Genomic DNA, 18,719 nt, shown 5'->3' with positions numbered 1-18,719 from the left:
TAATTAATTATTACAATAAATCAAAAGAATGTCTCAAGGTTGTAAAGATCTTACCAGACCCACTCCCACAATTTACATTTTAAGATAACAGGATTCAGTTCAGTTGCTCAGTTGTGTCGGACTCTTTGGGACCCCATGGACTGCAGCTCTCCGGGTCTTCCTGTCCATCACTAACTACCGGAGCTTACTCAAACTCATGTCCATTGAGTCAGTGATGCCATCCAACCATCTCATCCTCTGTCATCCCCTTCTCCCACCTTCAGTCTTTCCCAGTATCAGGGTCTTCTCAAATGAGTCGATTCTTCACCTCAAAGGTGGTCAAAGTATTGGAATTTCAGCTTCAGTATTAGTCGTTCCAATGAATATTCAGGACTGATTTCCTTTAGGATGAACTGGTTGGAATAACAGGATTAGAATTTAACAATAGAAAGATCTTACCAGACCCACTCCCATAATACATGTTTTAAGATAACAGTATTAGTCAGAAGGTTTTCAGGAAGGAGAAACTGTCCTCAAGCAGGATATGTTGTTGTTATATAATCCTTAGTACAGAGTTTATTTATTTATTTTTTTTTCCAGTGGGTTTTGTCATACATTGATATGAATCAGCCATGGATTTACATGTATTCCCAATCCCGATCCCCCCTCCCACCTCCCTCTCCACCCGATTCCTCTGGGTCTTCCCAGTGCACCAGGCCGGAGCACTTGTCTCATGCATCCCACCTGGGCTGGTGATCTGTTTCACCATAGATAGTATACATGCTGTTCTTTTGAAATATCCCACCCTCACATTCTCCCACAAAGTTCAAAAGTCTGTTCTGTATTTCTGTGTCTCTTTTTCTGTTTTGCATATAGGGTTATCGTTATCACCTTTCTAAATTCCATATATATGTGTTAGTATGCTGTAATGTTCTTTATCTTTCTGGCTTACTTCACTCTGTATAATGGGCTCCAGCTTCATCCATCTCATTAGGACTGGTTCAAATGAATTCTTTTTAATGGCTGAGTAATATTCCATGGTGTATATGTACCACAGCTTCCTTATCCATTCATCTGCTGATGGGCATCTAGGTTGCTTCCATGTCCTGGCTATTATAAACAGTGCTGCTATGAACATTGGGGTGCACGTGTCTCTTTCAGATCTGGTTTCCTCAGTGTGTATGCCCAGAAGTGGGATTGCTGGGTCATATGGCAGTTCTATTTCCAGTTTTTTAAGAAATCTCCACACTGTTTTCCATAGCGGCTGTACTAGTTTGCATTCCCACCAACAGTGTAAGAGGGTTCCCTTTTCTCCACACCCTCTCCAGCATTTATTGCTTGTAGACTTTTGGATAGCAGCCATCCTGACTGGCGTGTAATGGTACCTCATTGTGGTTTTGATTTGCATTTCTCTAATAATGAGTGATGTTGAGCATCTTTTCATGTGTTTGTTAGCCATCTGTATGTCTTCTTTGGAGAAATGTCTGTTTAGTTCTTTGGCCCATTTTTTGATTGGGTCATTTATTTTTCTGGAATTGAGTTGCAGGAGTTGCTTGTATATTTTTGAGATTAATCCTTTGTCTGTTGCTTCATTTGCTATTATTTTCTCCCAATCTGAGGGCTGTCTTTTCACCTTGCTTATAGTTTCCTTTGTAGTGCAAAAGCTTTTAAGTTACATTAGGTCCCATTTGTTTAGTTTTGCTTTTATTTCCAATATTCTGGGAGGTGGGTCATAGAGGATCTTGCTGTGATTTATGTCGGAGAGTGTACAGAGTTAGTACAGAGTTTAAATTGAGTTGTTTTGTATTGTAATCATCAGTTCCAGGCTTAAAGAAAAGAGTGTTTTATGTGACTAAGATTAAGGAATGTTGAGGAAAAAAAGACCTTTGTTCTTTCCTCCTCCTTGAGAACTCCAAACCCCTATCTCCTCTTCAGGAGCCCCAGACCCCTCTCTCCTCCTTGGGGACCCTGGACTTCTTATCAGTCTCCCTAGAAATTGACTCTCTCACCTCTAGGTAACACTATCTAACTTGTGACTTAATAGCAAATGCTGATTTGTAGCGCTGTAACTTCTATTCCCTCCCTCCATGGGATTCTCCAGGCAAGAATACTGGAGTGGGTTGCCATTTCCTTCTCCAGGGAGGAGCCTAGTAGGCTACAATCCACAGGGTCGCAAAGAATCAGATGCGACTGAGCGACTTCACTTTCACTTTAACTTTTATTCAGCTGACCCTCATAAGGTGGTTTGTACAGGGTAACCAACAAACCTCAGATTAACAAATTATGTCTTTGAATGTATAGGAAAGAATAAGATCAGAAATGAGAATATAGCTTCATATTCTATGGATAGGAATTCTGCCCATGCTTCTTGTGTTTAGCATTGTGAACAGTGTCCTTTCTCAGCTATTAAATTTACTTGGTTATGCTTGAGTGCTTTTCTTCAACTTAGTCTAATCACATTTTCAAGTAAAGGTTTGCCTTTATTCCAGTTCACCGGGGTCTTTATTCCAGTGCAGTGAATAGTGCAGTGAATTATTTCACAAGTATTCACTCTAAAGTGTATCAGTGGATGTAGAAAACGGCCTTGTGAAAATGGCTGGGTAAGGAGAGGCTGGGACGAATTGAGAGAGCAGCATGGACATGTACACCCCGCGTGTAAAATGGATGGTTAGTGGGCAGCCGCTGTATAGCTCAGGGAGCTCGGCTTGGTGCTCTGTGATGACCGAAAGGGGTGGGACAGGGGCAGGGAGGCTCACGAGGGAAGGGGTGTATATGTGCACATAGCTGATTGACCTACAGCAGAAACCAGCACAGCATTGTGAAGCAGTTATACTCCCATTTTTAAAAATAATTAAACAATTAAAGTGGATCAGTGGGGAAGAAATTAAATATAGAGTTAAAATCTGCAGGCTTCATAATTTATAGGTTAATCAAATAGTCCTGATATTTGGAAGGCTGAGAGGTCAGGTAGTTCGTGGAATGTATGTTTTCTAAACTATGTCTTCCAATGTAACTTTCCTTGACAACCTTTCTACATCGTATGAAAAGGTATAGGCGTTTTACTTTAATCTCAGAATGCTGTTACACATTTGATGTCCAACTACAAGATATAATAATTAGAAAGGAAAAGGGGTGGTTGGATCCGTTAATTATTCTAATGCCTCACCTGAACTATTACTTTTAAAAACCACATTTTGCCAAACCTAACATAATCCCCTGTAAATGTTAAAAGTGTTTCTTATTTTCCCTCTGGGAAAAAAATTCAAAACATAGTGAAATAGTTTGAAGACCTCTATAGACTATGAGAGTTGTATCTTAGCTATATGTGAAAATCAATCATATGCTCACAAGGACTTCTCTAATTCATTCTTCAGGTGAAACTTACCGGAATGGAACTTCTGATGTGTCTCAAGCCACTTTAGCCAGTGTATCCCCGGTGTTTACTGTGGTGAGTGTGTGTGGTCCATTTGATGACTTACAGAGAGTACATACTTGTTATGTTAACTGGGCTGGACTGATCAGCCATGATACTACTTACTTAGTTTTATAATGTCTAAGTCATTGTCTTGTGTTCAGCCAGTGACTTGAGTGCCAGCTAGATTTGCCGCACAGCACTCTTGAGTCTCTGCTAATATCTGCAGAGCTTGTCCTGGTACCAGAACAGGTGGCTCAAATCACAATTCAGAGCTTCCTAATTGAATACTCAATATTTCTCCAGAAATCTATTCAGAAGTCCCTGAAGGCTGTTAGCCACAAAATGGCTTGAACCTGTGCTATGCAACATAATACATGCAGAAGCATTTTGAAGGCAGCACAGGGTATTACTTAAAACTGCACGCTTTGTTGGGTCTTGATCTCTGCAACGTTCTCTGAAATGATTCAGAGAAAAAAATTGAATAAAACAACATAAATAGTGTGTATCACACACACATATTTAAAGAAAGAAAAATAAAGCCATTGGGGCACATATTAACAAAGGGCGATTCTAGGTCAAGGTTACATGGAAATTGGTTGTAATATTCTTGTAACATTTTTGTAGACTTAATTTTTTAAATCTTATTTAGAGAAAGTGCTTGCTCTGAGCTGGAGTTTGTAAATTCTGGTCTGAACCCTGTCTCTTACTAACTGGGTGGACGTGGACAAGTTACGATACTATCTTTGTGCCTTGGTTTTCTCACCTGTAAACTAGGAGTAATAGTACCTGCCTTGTAGAATTGTGAGATTTAAATTAATTCAAATATGTAAAACCCTTAAAAATAATACCTCACACGTGGTAAGCATTCAGTCTATATATTAGCCATTATATATCATCATCATTATTTAGGGTTTGTAACATAGCTTTTCTTTATGAACTGTACAGAACAGGGCAACTCCGAGAATTGCACGGAAAGGTTGTCACTGTTATTCACTGTTCTGGGAGTTAGCCAGTTTAATTAAACAATACAAAGTCAGATGTTAAATATTGAAAGAAGGTTCTTTGCAGGTGAAATCATTGTCTACCAAGAACACTTAAGAAAATCAGTTGATGCTATTTGAAATAATGTGAGTTCCTTTACAAGGTAAACATTTTTTAAAAAATCAGTTTGATCTCATTCCCATTTTAATTCCCATTAAAAATGATACAGATAAATACAGAGATGCAAAAATTTTCACCATACATTGTTAAGTTGAAAGCAGAGGAGAGACTGCAAAGAAGTGTTGTAGAGTGAATGTATTTAGTAAGAATAAGTCTGGAAGGGCATTTAGTAAAATGTTAGCATGGTTTTCTCTAAAATTTGTGACCAAATAGTTTTATTTGCAAATTTTCTGCAGCAAATGTATGTATTTGAAATAAGCTTAAAGAGGAAAGCTAGTATATATTACACAAAATAAAACTTCCCTTGATGTAGGTTTCCCTTTAACTCTGATGTTTCATGGTGCTTATATATTCCTATTGATGTTATCTTTGTTCACAAGAAGCAAGCTGAAATATACTATGCAGTTTTATTGTGGTATTATTAACATAGCATGCGTATTTAGGACTTGTACCTCGACTATATCTTAGAGTGTGTCTTCTGAGAATGCATATTTAAATAGTAATTAGTGCAGCCCAGCACATAGTGATTCATTTAACATTGTTTTGACATCTTCAGACTTGACTGTGGACAAGTGTTACGGGAAAATGTTCCCTCTGCTTTATAGGAAGTAAGTACAGTTTCTGCACTGTGTCTTCTCTGCACTATCAGAAGAGGTCTTTTCTGTAAATATTTATTGATTCTGCAGCACCTACCAGAGAGACCTCGTAGCATCCCGCAGATATTAATACTTAGATTCCCAAGATAAGCCACGTTTGGTCCCAGTCTATTCAGAAGGCAAAAGGATAGGAAATTCACAAGGGCAGTATTTGGTGTTTTCTCTTTGAAAGAAGTCCTTCCAGCCATCCAGGGGCTCCTGTGGCCCCCTATGTAAAGCTCAGGTACGAGGAGAGCATATTCTCAGAGGTGGGTGCAAGATCCACCTTGGCTTAGACCCCTGAGGCCCTCTAGTGCCAGTATCTCTTGTCACTGTCCCAGAGGCATATCCCAGGCTTCTGCAGGGAGCACAGTCAGTCACAAGAGCCACTGTCCTCGGGGAAGGCAGAACTGTGGCTCCCCGCCAGGTATCATGATCCATTCTCCGTCTTCCCAGTGCAGCCCGTTGAGCAGTGATGGGGCATTTTCCACAAGCGAGATGGCCTAGTAACACAGCTGATACTCCTTTATCAGATTTTCTGAGGAACCAAATTAGATAGTTAATCCGAGGTCAGATTTGTCCTGGCAAAGGAAAGGGGACTTTCGTGTTTTAATCCTGAACTCATAACCAAATTTAACTTAACAGCAGATACGGTTTATATCTTCATCATTTTAGAGTTATTTTCATAATACCATATGATATGATACCACAAATCATGTACTGATTTGGGAGAAAATAATGTTTTTATTATCTGTCTCCAGACAAAATTTGACAAAGAAGGAAAGGTGACTTCTTTTGGTGAGTATCTGTAATTTTCTTTTAAATCAACCCACTGAAAGTAAACTATTTTGAGTAGAATATTGTGTGCATATATGGATGTGTTGAAGATGATCTTTCTTAAGCTTTTGTCCATTAGCCCTAATTACTGGCAGCACCTGACCTGTACTGTAATTTGGGGGGGCTGGGGGGAGGTTAGGAGCCACTTTCACTCTCAATAGAATGTTAAAGGAAGGGTGTTGGCTGGTATGCAGCCAAGCGAGAAACACTTTCCCTTTTGTTTCTCTTCCTCAGCCCCCTCTCACTGCCCTGGTCCCCATGTTCACTTCCTCCTGTGCTGTGTTGAAGGCAGGATCGAGTAATACCACTGCCATTGCAGTTGCGACAGGGGACGGGACAGGAGGGACTGGGGCACTGGATGGTAGTCACTGAACTCTGCCAACGATGGCTCTCGTGGACGGTTAGTTTTTAAAATAAAACTCAGCATTACTTTACTGTCTGACCTCAGGTGCAGGTTTCAGATCTCCCTGTCCTTCCCACCCTTAGTCCTGTTCCTGCTATGCTGAGATCCTAGTGGGGTATATTGGGTATTTTTTGGCTCAGTGTCTCCTCAAAAGGTTGTTCTACTTAGAGCTCTATCACAGGTGCGGCTTGATACTATAGGAATAGATGCTACTATTACCAGCATCATTTCTTGAGTTTCTTCATCTGTTTTGCTTTTTCTTAGGTGATAAATTGAGTTTTCAGGTAGGAGAATCTAGTGATTTTATTTTCTCATTTTGTATTAGTCTAAAAACAAAAGACAATTGGACCTATCTGTTCATAGATTTTAAAATGCTGAACTGGATACTGTAGTAAGGAAAAAATAGAAAATGTAGTTCTGTACAGTTCATATTTAAAAATCCATGCATCTAGAGCTAGGAATTGTTACTGTAAGTTCTAATGATATATAACTATGGTTTTTATACTGGTCCCAAGGGGTTTTCCCAAGTGCAGAGAAATTTTATGAAGTATGGTTAAGAGGAGAAAAGAAAACTTAGTTGACCAGATTTAGCCTGAGTAGAAATGGGGTAGAAATGGGTGTTTAAAAGACCCATTTTGATTACTTAGCCATTAAAAATAATGAAATAATGGCATTTGCAGCAACATGGATGGATATAGAGATTGTCATACTGAGTGAAGTAATTCAGACAGAAAAGGAGAATTATCGTGTGATATCCTTTATATGTGGACTCTAAAAAGAAATGATACAAATGAACTTACAAAATAGAGACTCACAGACTTAAAGAACAAACTTATGGTTGTAGGGGGAGTGGGGAGAGTCGGGGGAAGGGATAATTAGGGAGTTTGGGATGGACGTGTACACACTGCTATATTTAAAATGGATAACCAACAAGGACCCACCATATAGCATATGAAACTCTGCTCAGTGTTATGTGGCAACCTGGATGGGAGGGGATTTTGGGGGAGAATGGATACATGTGTATCTATATGGCTGAGTCCCTTCCCTCTTCACCTGAAATTGTGACAACATTGTTAATCTGCTATACCCCAATACAAAATTAAAAGTTGTTTTTTTTTTTTTTTAATGCAGTGGCATAAATTGCAAAAAAAGCAAAAAGACTCATTTTAGCTCTTGTTTCTGGTAGTAATAGAAGATTATCTCACTGGTGTTGGGAGGGGTACTCTGATATAAAAAGCTAAACTTTTTGGTTTATAAGTTTACCCACTCCTTTTATTGAACACATTTCTTTTTTAGAAAGGAAGAAAACTGACTTATATCAAGAATTAGGTCTTCAAGCCAGAGATTTGAGGTTTCAGCATTTAATGAGCATCACAACCAGAAACAATAGGATTATCATGCGAATGGAGGTAAAGGATTTTATTTCATCTACATTTCTCCCCTGCAGTCTTAAAAGTCCTTCCTTACTATCTTGATCAGTAATTTAAAAGTAATTTTGCAATAAAAGACAGATGTGTGAAACTATTTCATAATATAACATGTTGTTAGAAGCAGAACTCATTTCACTGAATTGTACACCCGTACTCAGCAGGTGTAGCACTGCTCTGTTAATAATGAAAGGATCTGACTGCGCTCTCCTTTCTCACTGTTTGAATTTAGTCTCTGGTTTCTGAAATAAGAGAAAGATTCTTGATTTATAACAGACTTTTTTAGTCGTATACAGTATATATATAATTGCATTGTAACTTCAGCTACTAAGAATATATTCTGGTTTTTTAAATAGCCTAGAAGTAACCTTTATATTTTATCATCTTTTGTTTTTGAAATATTTATTTATTTGGCTGCGCTGGATGTTAGTTGCTGCATGTGGGATCTAGTTCCCTGACCCGGGATTGAACTGGGGGCCCCCTGCATTGGGAATGCAGAATCTTAGCCACTGGACCACGAGGAAAGTCCCTAAAGTTTATCATCTCAATTTTTTTTATTTTTACAGAAAGCTTTAAGTTATTTTGGTGGGCTAACGTTTAAGGTTTGGAAACAGATGAGGGATCACAGGTCTCAGCGTCATTCCTGCAGTGGATTCAAGACTTGCTTTCTCCAAAAAGTCTTTGGCAGGTTTTTTTGTCATTTATTTAGAATTAATTTAAAAATGGGAAACCGTCTTCTCAGGTGATCTTGTGTAGAACTCATTTTACATGGGTTATAGAAGAACGTTAATTATAGCATCTAATTGGTATGTGTATAGGTGTTCACTGTATAATTTTTCAACTTTTCTGAATAAAAATGTTCACTTTACAGTTGACCTTTGAGCCTCATGGGGGTGGGGGCACCGAACCTCCACGCAGTCAAAAATACATGTATACCTTAGAGTTCCTCCATGCCTGCTGTACCCTATCCTCAGATTCAGCCACCGCAGATGGTGTATTTGTGTGATGTTTACTACTGAAAAACATCTGCATGTAAAATGACCCAAACACAGAATATGTTAGCCTTACTCTTCAGAATTTTAACTTCATCGTGTTCTAAATTAGAGCACTAAGGCTACATTTTATCTTTATGATTTCAAATTAGCTTAGTATGTTTGGGTGATATTTTAAAAAGGAAACTTCCCCACTTCAGCCAAACCAATCATGATTAAACTAAATCTTTTCTAAAAGTCTACTGAATGCTTGAGTTTTAAAAAGACCTTATCTTGTTTCCTTTGTTCTCTATATTTCTCTTGATTACCCTGGAAATCCTAGTAAATACATAATCTGTTTAATTCTAGTTCTGTTGAGAGTGAGTTAGAGGTATTAAGATTGGCATTTATTTTAGGCTTCCTTTCTTTAAAAAAAAAAAGTCTTGGATTTTTGTTTTTGTTGATTTGTTTTTGAAAAACCAAATGAACAGTGATTTGGTTTGCTGCTGCTGCTAAGTCACTTCAGTCGTGTCCGGCTCTTCTGCGATCCCATAGACGGCAGCCCACCAGGTTCCCCCATCCCTGGGGTTCTCCAGGCAAGAACACTGGAGTGGGTTGCCATTTCCTTCTCCAGTGCATAAAAGTGAAAGTGAAGTCGCTCAGTCATGTCCAACTCTTAACGACCCCGTGGACTACAGCCTACGAGGCTCTTCCGTCCATGGGATTTTCCAGGCAAGAGGACTGGAGTGGAGTGCCATTGCCTTCTCCGGTGGTTTGGTTTAGGCTAGTCCAAAATTAATAGAGTATTGGGACTTCCCTGGTGATCCAGTGGCTAAGATTCCTTGCTCCCAATGCAGGGACCCTGGCTTTAATCCCTGGTCAGGGAACTAGATCCCACGTGCTGCAACTAAGACTGGGTGCAGCCAAATAAATAGTTTTTAAAAATTAATAGAGTATTAAATCCTAAATATTTTTATGAATGTTATTTTTTCTCTACAACTTACATATATGCCTGTGTACATATATCTATCTACAGATATATAGATTTTTTTTTTTTCTTTACAGTATTTGAAAGCTGTGATAACTCCGGAGTGTCTTCTGATACTCGATTACCGTAATTTGAACTTGGAGCAGTGGCTTTTCCGGGAGCTTCCTTCACAGTTGGCTGGAGAGGGCCAACTTGTCACATACCTTTTACCTTTTGAGTTTAGAGCTATAGAAGCACTCCTGCAGTATCGGGTGAGCCTGTGTTTGTCTAGCTTCTTGAATGTTTTCTGGTTTTACAATGCTATTGAGGAGGAAGACACTTTGGTTTTTTCTTTTTTTGGCTGTGCTGGGTCTTCTTGCTGTGTGGCTTTTCTCTAGTTGTAGCAAGCGGGGCCTTCTCTCTAGTGTGGTGCACAGGCTTCTATTGCCGTGGCTTCTCCTGTTGCTCAGGGTTTCCCTGGTGGCTCAGACGGTAAAGAACCTGCCTGCAATGCAGGGGACTGGGGTTCAATACCTGGATCGGGAAGATCCCCTGGAGAAGGAAATGGCTATCCACTCCAGTATTCCTGCCTAGGAAATCCTATGGACAGAGGAGTCTGGTGGGCTACTGTCCATGGGATCATAGTTGGACATGACTTAGCCACTAAACAACAACTTGTTTCTGAGCACAGGCTCCAGGGTGCTAGGGCTTCAGTATCAGTAGCTGTGACTCCTGGGCTCTAGACAGCAAGCTCAATAGTTGCGGTGCACAGGCTGAGTTGCCTCACAGCATGTAGGATCTTCCCAGATCTGGGATCCAACCCATGTCTCCTGCATTGGCAGGTGAATTCTTTATGATTGAGCCACCAGGGAATCACTGGTATTGTTTTAATGGCACTTTCCGTAACCACACCCTCCCCCCAAATAGAAACGTCTCAGGGTCTTATATGCAGAAGGTACTTAATTCTTAAAGTTTATGACTCAAATAGATCTAAAGTCTCTAGGTATAGTACACAGAGTCTCTTTAATAATCATGTTATGACATTCAGTGAAACACATCTCAGGTTGTCTATCCTGACATCCTGTTTAGGGATACTAATTCAAAATACTTATCTTAAATGTGATATAATGGACATACCAAAAGGTTTTAGCTGTATTCCATTTTATTCTCTAACTAAATTGTATGTTGGGTAACTGCTTACACATGATAAATACAATACAAATATTTCATCAGATCATTCTGGTACTTACCAACCATTCTTTGATTTGTTTGTACAGTCCTTTGTCTGAGGTAGCTAAATGATGCCTCTGTTTGAGATCTAGTTTGACATAGAAATCGGGTACACTTCTCACAGCTCTTCTATTGATAATCACTCAGGGTCTGGGGATCCTGTCAAGCTCTGAACAAGGATGGTCACTGCTTTCTTGGCTGTGACAAATCTTTCATCATCTGTTCTTCCCCCAACAGGATAGTACTGTTCAGGACCTGGCTACAAGCAAGAGCCAGTGCCATGAGCATCCTAACCAGGGTGGGGGAAGAGGGGGGAGTAACGGGGGCGTGAGGTGCCTGGGGGGTTGGTGGTACCTGGCCCCCTTCTCTGTGTCTGAGTTGCTCTGTTGAGGCGGTGGAGGGGGCTCCATTCCTTACTGGGGCTAATGAGGCAATAGCCCCAGCTAGTTCCAGCCAATGAGATGGTGGCTAGTTGAAGCCCACTCACTAAGCAGGGAAATAACAGAAGGAAAGAAATGAAGGTACATGAACAGTGGTCAGTGGTGAAGCTACAGAGTCAGCTCTCAGGAGCTCATGCTGGGGTGGAGAGAGTGTTGGAGTTTACAGTATTAATTAATTTCACTACTTCAGCTACTGTTATGCTGTGTGCCAACAGTTATTGGAAGTATTTTAATATTTTAACAACTAGTATAGCTATATCATGGAGAAGGGCAACCCACTCCACTATTCTTATCTGAAAAATCCCGTGGACAGAGGGCTATGGTCCATAGGGTTGCAGAGAGTCTAACACAACTGAAGCGACTTCGCATGCACATACACATATCTGTATCAGTGCATACTTGCTGGTTGATCCTGCTGTGCCTATAGTAACGTGAATAATAAATATACATTTGAATTTTCAACTTTACTTTTTAAAGTTTAAGGTATGTTTTGTTTTTTAAAAGAGCTTTTTTTCTTTTTTCCAAAAGTGCTTTGTTCATAGAAATTATGAACTATTTCCTATTCTGTTTACAAAGAACATAGGTATTGTTTACCAGATGTGAAGTTCGTGTTAAACAGGGGATGGTAGCTTTTCTTTTAATCAGTCTTCCATTCCTTTGATACTAAATGTCTGTAGGGGGAGGACTCTTATGGGAGTTAATTTTCTTTCACCCAGATGGGAGCTTGGCAACAACATTATGCATGATTATCGTTTAACCTAGGAGAGTGAGTTTTTTAATCATCTGAGATAGGCATTCCAACAATAACCATGTTCTGAAATGTTACCAGCCTTCCTAGCTATTTTAGATTTCTATATTTAATCAGAGGATTCACTGACCCTGAGTATTCTAAAAAGATTGTTTTAATTCTCATGAAAGGTCATGTTGTTATCTAGATCAACACCCTTCAGGGGAAACTTAGCCTTTTGCAACCACTGATCCTTGAGACGCTGGACGCTTTAGTGGATCCCAAACATTCTTCCGTAGACAGAAGCAAACTGCACATCTTGCTACAAAACGGCAAAAGGTAAATGTGGGTGATTTACCAAGTTGGGAATTGGACACAAATGTCTTAAACTTCTCTGTCAGTAGTCTTAAGAGTGAAATGTTTAACGTAAATTCAGGTCCAAAATCAGTGTAACTATTGACTATCTTAAAAAATACCAACTAGTCTTGCAAATGGTAATGACATTATTTACTTTGAAACTTACTCTCAATGCCTTCATTGCCATATCTGGTTTTCATTATTGTTAAAAGTCTGTCTTCCATAACTCTAAAGTAGGAAAGTAGCCTAGGTGGGAAGTTGAGCTGAAGGGGGCACACCAACTGATGTTTATTGAAAGGCTGTTTTCAGTGAAATGCTGTATCAGTCTCTCTCATGTGTGTGATCTCATCCTAACCTGTCATCAGTCCTGTTGACATGGTTCTCATTTTGAAAATAAGAAAATCGAGGTCTAAGTAATTTGTCTAAACTTTAATAGCTATTAAATGACAGGTCTATATTCAAATCGTATTTTTTTTTCCCTCCAAAGTTCATGAGGTTTTTGTTTGTTTGTTGATCGTAATGCATTCTAGAATTTAATCTACTAACTTGTATTATAGATTGAATGATCAGTTCCTCAGGATTTGTACCCCCTAAAATCCCTTCAAGAGTTAACAGTTAAAATTCCTGAGTCAGTGTTTTGTCCAAAAATATCAGGATGTTCTTACCAAATAAAAGTAAATGGTCTCTTCTTGTATTATCACTGCCATAATTAAGAAGAAAAGTAAATTTCTGGGCCCAAAAGTTTACATCACAGTGATTGTATGTTTCTGAGATAAATAACATATGCTGAAAATTGTATCATTATTTAATTTTATCACTAAATATATTAACAGCCTTGTATTGGGAATTGATTCTCAAACTGCATAGTAAATACCAGAAATTTTTTACAAGTCAGTGTTTATCATGAATGTTTAAGGGAGTCTGCTTGATATGACGTTAGAAAGGCACTACTCCTGTAGGGAAATTTTTTATAGGCTTATGTTATTGATCATTTCTGTACAATTATTCTTACAGCCTGTCAGAGTTAGAAACGGATATTAAAATCTTCAAAGAGTCCATCTTAGAGATCTTGGATGAAGAAGAGCTGCTGGAAGAGCTCTGCCTGACAAAGTGGAGTGACCCACAAGTCTTGTGAGTGACCAGTGATGCTTTGTTAGTTTTTCTCTTAGAATCAGTCGTCGTCTTCAGATAACTTTTTATAAAGAAGAACATTTTTCTAGAATAGAGGTGCACTTTTCATCCCATTTCATTATTTCCTTTTCCGTATTGCATCTAATTAAATTTAATGAAGACTTATTAAGTGCTTGCTCTGTATACAACAACTGTAAAGATAAACACAGACCAACAGAGTGACAGACACAGCTAACTTTGCTAGAGAGGTCAGCGGGAGAGATGGGGAAAAGGGTGGATGGAGTGCAGGGAGGCAAGTGAGACATTGGCACAGATTCTAGTTAATAAGTCTGGTTAATACAAAAACACTCTTCTTATAGACCTTTCATTTCTTATGAACTTAAAAATCATGTATGCTTCTTGTGTATACTCAAATTTAAATGCTGCCTTTTCAAATGTTTTTGTTCTTTGTAACTATCAGTATCAGAGCTTAATACAGACACTTTTGTAATGTCCATAGTTTCCCTAGAGTGTACAGATTTTTTAATTATTTTGAGAAATTAGTTATCTATATCTTAATAAGGAAACAAAATAAAAAGGGCTTTGTAACCCTTGATATTCTAACAGATAGATATAGTAGTAGAAACTCGAACACTTGAACTCTTGTTCACTTTCCTTCTTAAGCCAATCCAACTCTAATATGCTTTATAAGTGTCTTTTACACAGTGCTTCATTCCTGCTTATCCTCTTTGGTAGGATTGGGGGTATAACTAAAGAAGGGAAAAAAACTAGTAACTTTTTTTTTTAAACTGAAGTATAATATAATTGATTTATAATTTTGTGCTAATTTTACACAGCAGAGTGACTCAGTTACACACCTTATGTATATTCCTTTTTAAGATTCTTTTCCGCTGTGGTTTATCCCAGGAAATTGGGTATAGTTCCCTGTTCTATACAGTAGGACCTGGTTGTTAGCCTTTCCGTATGTAATGTTTGCATCTGCTACAGACTCCCGGTCCATCCCTCTCTGTCCCCTCCTCCCCCTTGGTAATCACAAGTCTGTTCTCTCTGTCTGTTTTGTAGATAGGTTCATTTATGCCACATTTTAGATTCCACATATAAATGATATCATATGTATTTATTTTTCTGACTTCACTTAGTATGATAATTTCTAGTTGTATCCATGTTGCTGCAAAAATGGCATTAGTTCATTCTTTTTATGGCTGAGTAGTATTCCATTGTATATATGTACCACATCTTTATTCATTCATCTGTCCACAGACATTTAGATTGTTGCAATGTCTCAGCTGTTGTAAATAGTGCTGCTACACTATGAATATGCTATGTTGGAGTCCATATATCTTTTTGAATTATAGCTTTGTCCAGGTATACATGCCCTGGACTGGGATTACTGGATTATACGATAATTTTATTTTTAGTTTTCTAAGGAATCTCCATACTGTTGTCCATAGTGGCCATACCAATTTACACTCCCACTAACAGGATAGGAGGGTTCTCTTTTCTCCACAGCCTCTCCAGCTTTTGTTATTTGTAGAGTTTTTGATGATGGCTATTCTGAGTAGTGTGAGGTGGTACCTCATTGTAGTTTTGATTTACATTTCTCTAATAATTAGTGATGTTGAGCATCTTTTCATGTGCCTACTGACTATTTCATGTCTTTGGAGAAATGTCTGTTAAGGTCTTCAGCCCATTTTTCAATTGGGTTATGTGGTTTTGGGTTTTTGTTGTTGAGTTGTATGAGCTGTTTGTATATTTTGGAAATTAAACCCTTGTCAGTTGCATCATTTGCAAATATTTTCTTCCAGTCTGTAGGTTGTCTTTTTTTTTTTTTTTTTAATTGTTCGTTTGCTGTGCAAAACTTCTAAGTTTGATTAGGTACCACTTGTTATTCTTTTTTATAAATATTTCTGTTGCCTTGGGAGACTGACCTAAGAAAATATTGGTACGATTTATGTCAGGTTATGTTTTGCCTTTCCTGTCTTACAGTTTAATGGTATCATGTCTTATGTTTGAAGTCTTTAAGTCATTTTGAGTTTATTTTTATGTAGGGTGTGAGGGTGTATTCTAACTTCATTGACTTACATGCAGCTATCCAAATTTCCCAGCACTGCTTACTGAAGAGACTGTCTTTTTCCCGTTGTATATTCTTGCCTCCTTTGTCAAAGATTAATTGACTATAAGTGTGTGGGTTTGTTTCTGGGTTCTCTATTCTGTTCCATTGATCCATAGTCTTGTTTTTGTACGGGTTACCACATTGTTTTGATTACTGTAGCTTCCTAGTATCGTCTGAAGTCTGAGAGAGTTATGCCTCCTGTTTTGTTTCTGTTTCTTCAGGATTTCTTTGGCAGTTCTGGGCTTTCCCCCCCCCCCCCCCATATAGATTTTTGGATTAAAAAGTTCTAAATCTAATTCTGTGAAAATGTCATGGGTAATTAGATAGGGATCTCATTAAATTTGTAGTTTACTTTGGGTGGTATTGCCATTTAAACAATATTCTTTCAATCCAAGAACATGGGATATCTTTCCATTTCTTTGAATCCTCTTTAATTTTAACATTCCCTTTTCTGTATTTCATCATTAGTGTAAAACTGATTTCCAAATGTTAATCTTATATTCTGCTATTTTGCTGGATTCATTTATAGATCTAGTAGTTTTTTTTTCCCTGCACTCCTTAAGGTTTTCTATGCATTTTCATGTCATCTGCATATGATGACAATTTTATCTCTTCCTTTCCAGTTTAAATACTTTTTATTTCTTGTCTGTTTGCTGTGACTAGGACTTCCATTACTACATTGAATAGAAGTAGTAAGGGTGGGCCTCCTTGTTTTCTTATTCCAGATTTAGTGGGAAGACTTTCAGCTTTTCACTGTTGAATATTATATTGGCTTTGGCTTTGTCATAAGTGGCTTTTACTGTGTTTTTATTATGAATGGATTGAATTTTGTCAGGTGCTCTTTCTGTATCTGTTGAGACGATCATATGGTTTTTGACCTTCATTTACATGGTGTATTACACTGGGAATTCCCAGGTGGCACTAGTGGTAAAGAACCTACCTGCTAATGCAAGAGATGTAAGAGACTCAAGTTTGATTCCTGGGTTGAGAAGATCCCTTGGAGAAGGGTGTGATAACCCACTGCAGTATTCTTGCTTCCCAAATTCCCATGGACAGAGGAGCCTAGCAGGCTGCAGTCCGTGGGGTTGCAGAGAGTTGGACATGACTGAGCATTGTTTGATTGATTTTGCGTATGTTGAAGCATCCTTGTGAATTTGTGATAAATCCCTCTTGGTTTTGGTACATGATCTTTTTTATATGTTGTTTGATTCAGTTTGCTAATATTTTGTTGAGAATTTTTGTATCTATATTCATTGAAGGTATTTGCCTATGATTTTCTGTTTTGGTGGTATTTGTTTAGTTTTGTTATCAGGTGATTGATAATGGCTTCATGGCAATCCACTCCAGTATTCCCGCCTGGAGAATTCCATGGACAGACAATGGTGTCACAGAGTCAGACATGACTGAGTGACTAACACGCTTTCATATTACTAAAATGTCTTAGGAAGTGTTCTCCCCTCTCCAGTCTTAGAAGAGTTTAAGAAGGATGAGTGTAAGAAGTTCTTTGTGTGTTTGGAATAATTTGCCTGTAAAGCCACTTGGTCCTGGACTTTTGTTTGTAGGGAGTTTTTGTTTTTTGTGTTTTTCTAAATTACAGATTCTATTTCACTTCTAGTGATCAGTCAGTTCAGATTATGTTTTCTCCTTAATTCAGTTTTGGTGGGCTATATCTTTCTAGAAAGTTGTCCATTTCTTCTGAGTTGGCAAATTTGTTGGCTTATAATTGTTCATAGTATTCTCTTAAGGTTTTTTTTATTTCTGCAGTATCAGTTGAAATTTCTCCTTTTTCATTTCCTAATTTATTGGATTCTATCTTTGTTCTTCTTGGTGAGACTGGCCAGAGGTTTGTCGATTTTGTTTATCCTTTCAAAGACCCAGTTCTTGATTTTACTGATTTTTTTTTTTTTGGCTCTTCTGGGTCTTTGTTCCTGCACGGACTTTCTCTGGTTCTGGCAAGTGGGGATTACTCTGGTAGCAGTGCTCAGGCTTCTCATTGGAATGGCTTCTCTTGTTTCGGAGCATGGGCTCTCAGGCACTCGGGACTTCAGTAGTTGCAGCTCCTGGCCTCTAGAGCACAGTTGTGACATGCGGGGTTAGTTGCTCTGCGGCATGTAGTATCTTCCCAAACCAAGGATCAATCCCATGCTGTGTCTCCTGCAGTGGGAGTTGGATCCTTTACCTCTGAGCCATGAGGGAAGCCTGATGTTGGGTTGTTTTCTTTTTTTTCTATTTTTTTTTTAATCTCAATTTATTTCCTTCCTGATCTTTATTATTTCCCTCCTACTGACTTGAGGTTTTGGGTTTTGTATTTTCTGATTCTTTTAAGTTGTATGTTAGGTTGTTAATTTGAGATTTTTTTTCTTGTTTATTGAGGGAGGTGTGTAAATTCCTTTTTATGTTTTCCTCATTGACCTGTTGGGTTTGTTTTTTTTGTTTTTGTTTTTAATAACATATGGATTTCTTTTCCTTTGGTTGATTTCTAACTGTATGCTGTTGTCAGGAAAAATGCTCAAAATAATTTCTTTACTCTTATGGTTGCTGAGGTTAGTTTTGTGTCCTAGTATGTGGTCAGTCCTAGAGAATATGCCATGTGCACTTAAATGTGTATTCTGGGTTTTTTTGAAATAATGTCCTGAAAACACCAGTTAAGTCTTAACTGTTATATCATTTAGGATCTCTGTTGCATTAGTGATTTTTCTGTCTAGAAGATCTGCCCATTGATGTGAATGGGGTGATAGTCTCCTGTTGTATTCTCATCAGTTTCTCCTTTTTTATTTGTTAGTGTTTTAAGTGTTTGGGGCAATATATGTTGACAAGTGTAAAATCCTCTTCTTGCATTGATCCTTTTACCATTATATATTTTCCTTCTTTTCCTTTATGGCTTTTGTTTTAACATCTATATGTCTGATAAGACTATTGTAACTCC

At 38.2% G+C, this 18,719-nt stretch overlaps 1 protein-coding gene across 1 annotated transcript in view; it reads left to right on the top strand.

Moving 5' to 3' along the window:
• MRS2 (magnesium transporter MRS2) overlaps positions 1 to 18,719 on the top strand; it is a 37,257-nt gene that overhangs the window by 1,331 nt on the left and 17,207 nt on the right. Inside the window, exons 2-7 of the mRNA XM_043908393.1 lie at positions 3,354 to 3,427; positions 5,952 to 5,988; positions 7,727 to 7,839; positions 9,894 to 10,067; positions 12,401 to 12,531; positions 13,564 to 13,680. Coding sequence (XP_043764328.1) covers positions 3,354 to 3,427; positions 5,952 to 5,988; positions 7,727 to 7,839; positions 9,894 to 10,067; positions 12,401 to 12,531; positions 13,564 to 13,680 — 646 coding nt within the window. The remainder of the gene's footprint in view (positions 1 to 3,353; positions 3,428 to 5,951; positions 5,989 to 7,726; positions 7,840 to 9,893; positions 10,068 to 12,400; positions 12,532 to 13,563; positions 13,681 to 18,719) is intronic.

The sequence above is a fragment of the Cervus elaphus genome, chromosome 7 (assembly GCF_910594005.1).
Source record: "Cervus elaphus chromosome 7, mCerEla1.1, whole genome shotgun sequence".
Classification (NCBI taxonomy): Eukaryota; Metazoa; Chordata; class Mammalia; order Artiodactyla; family Cervidae; genus Cervus; species Cervus elaphus.
This window is presented reverse-complemented; position numbering and strand designations above follow the sequence as displayed.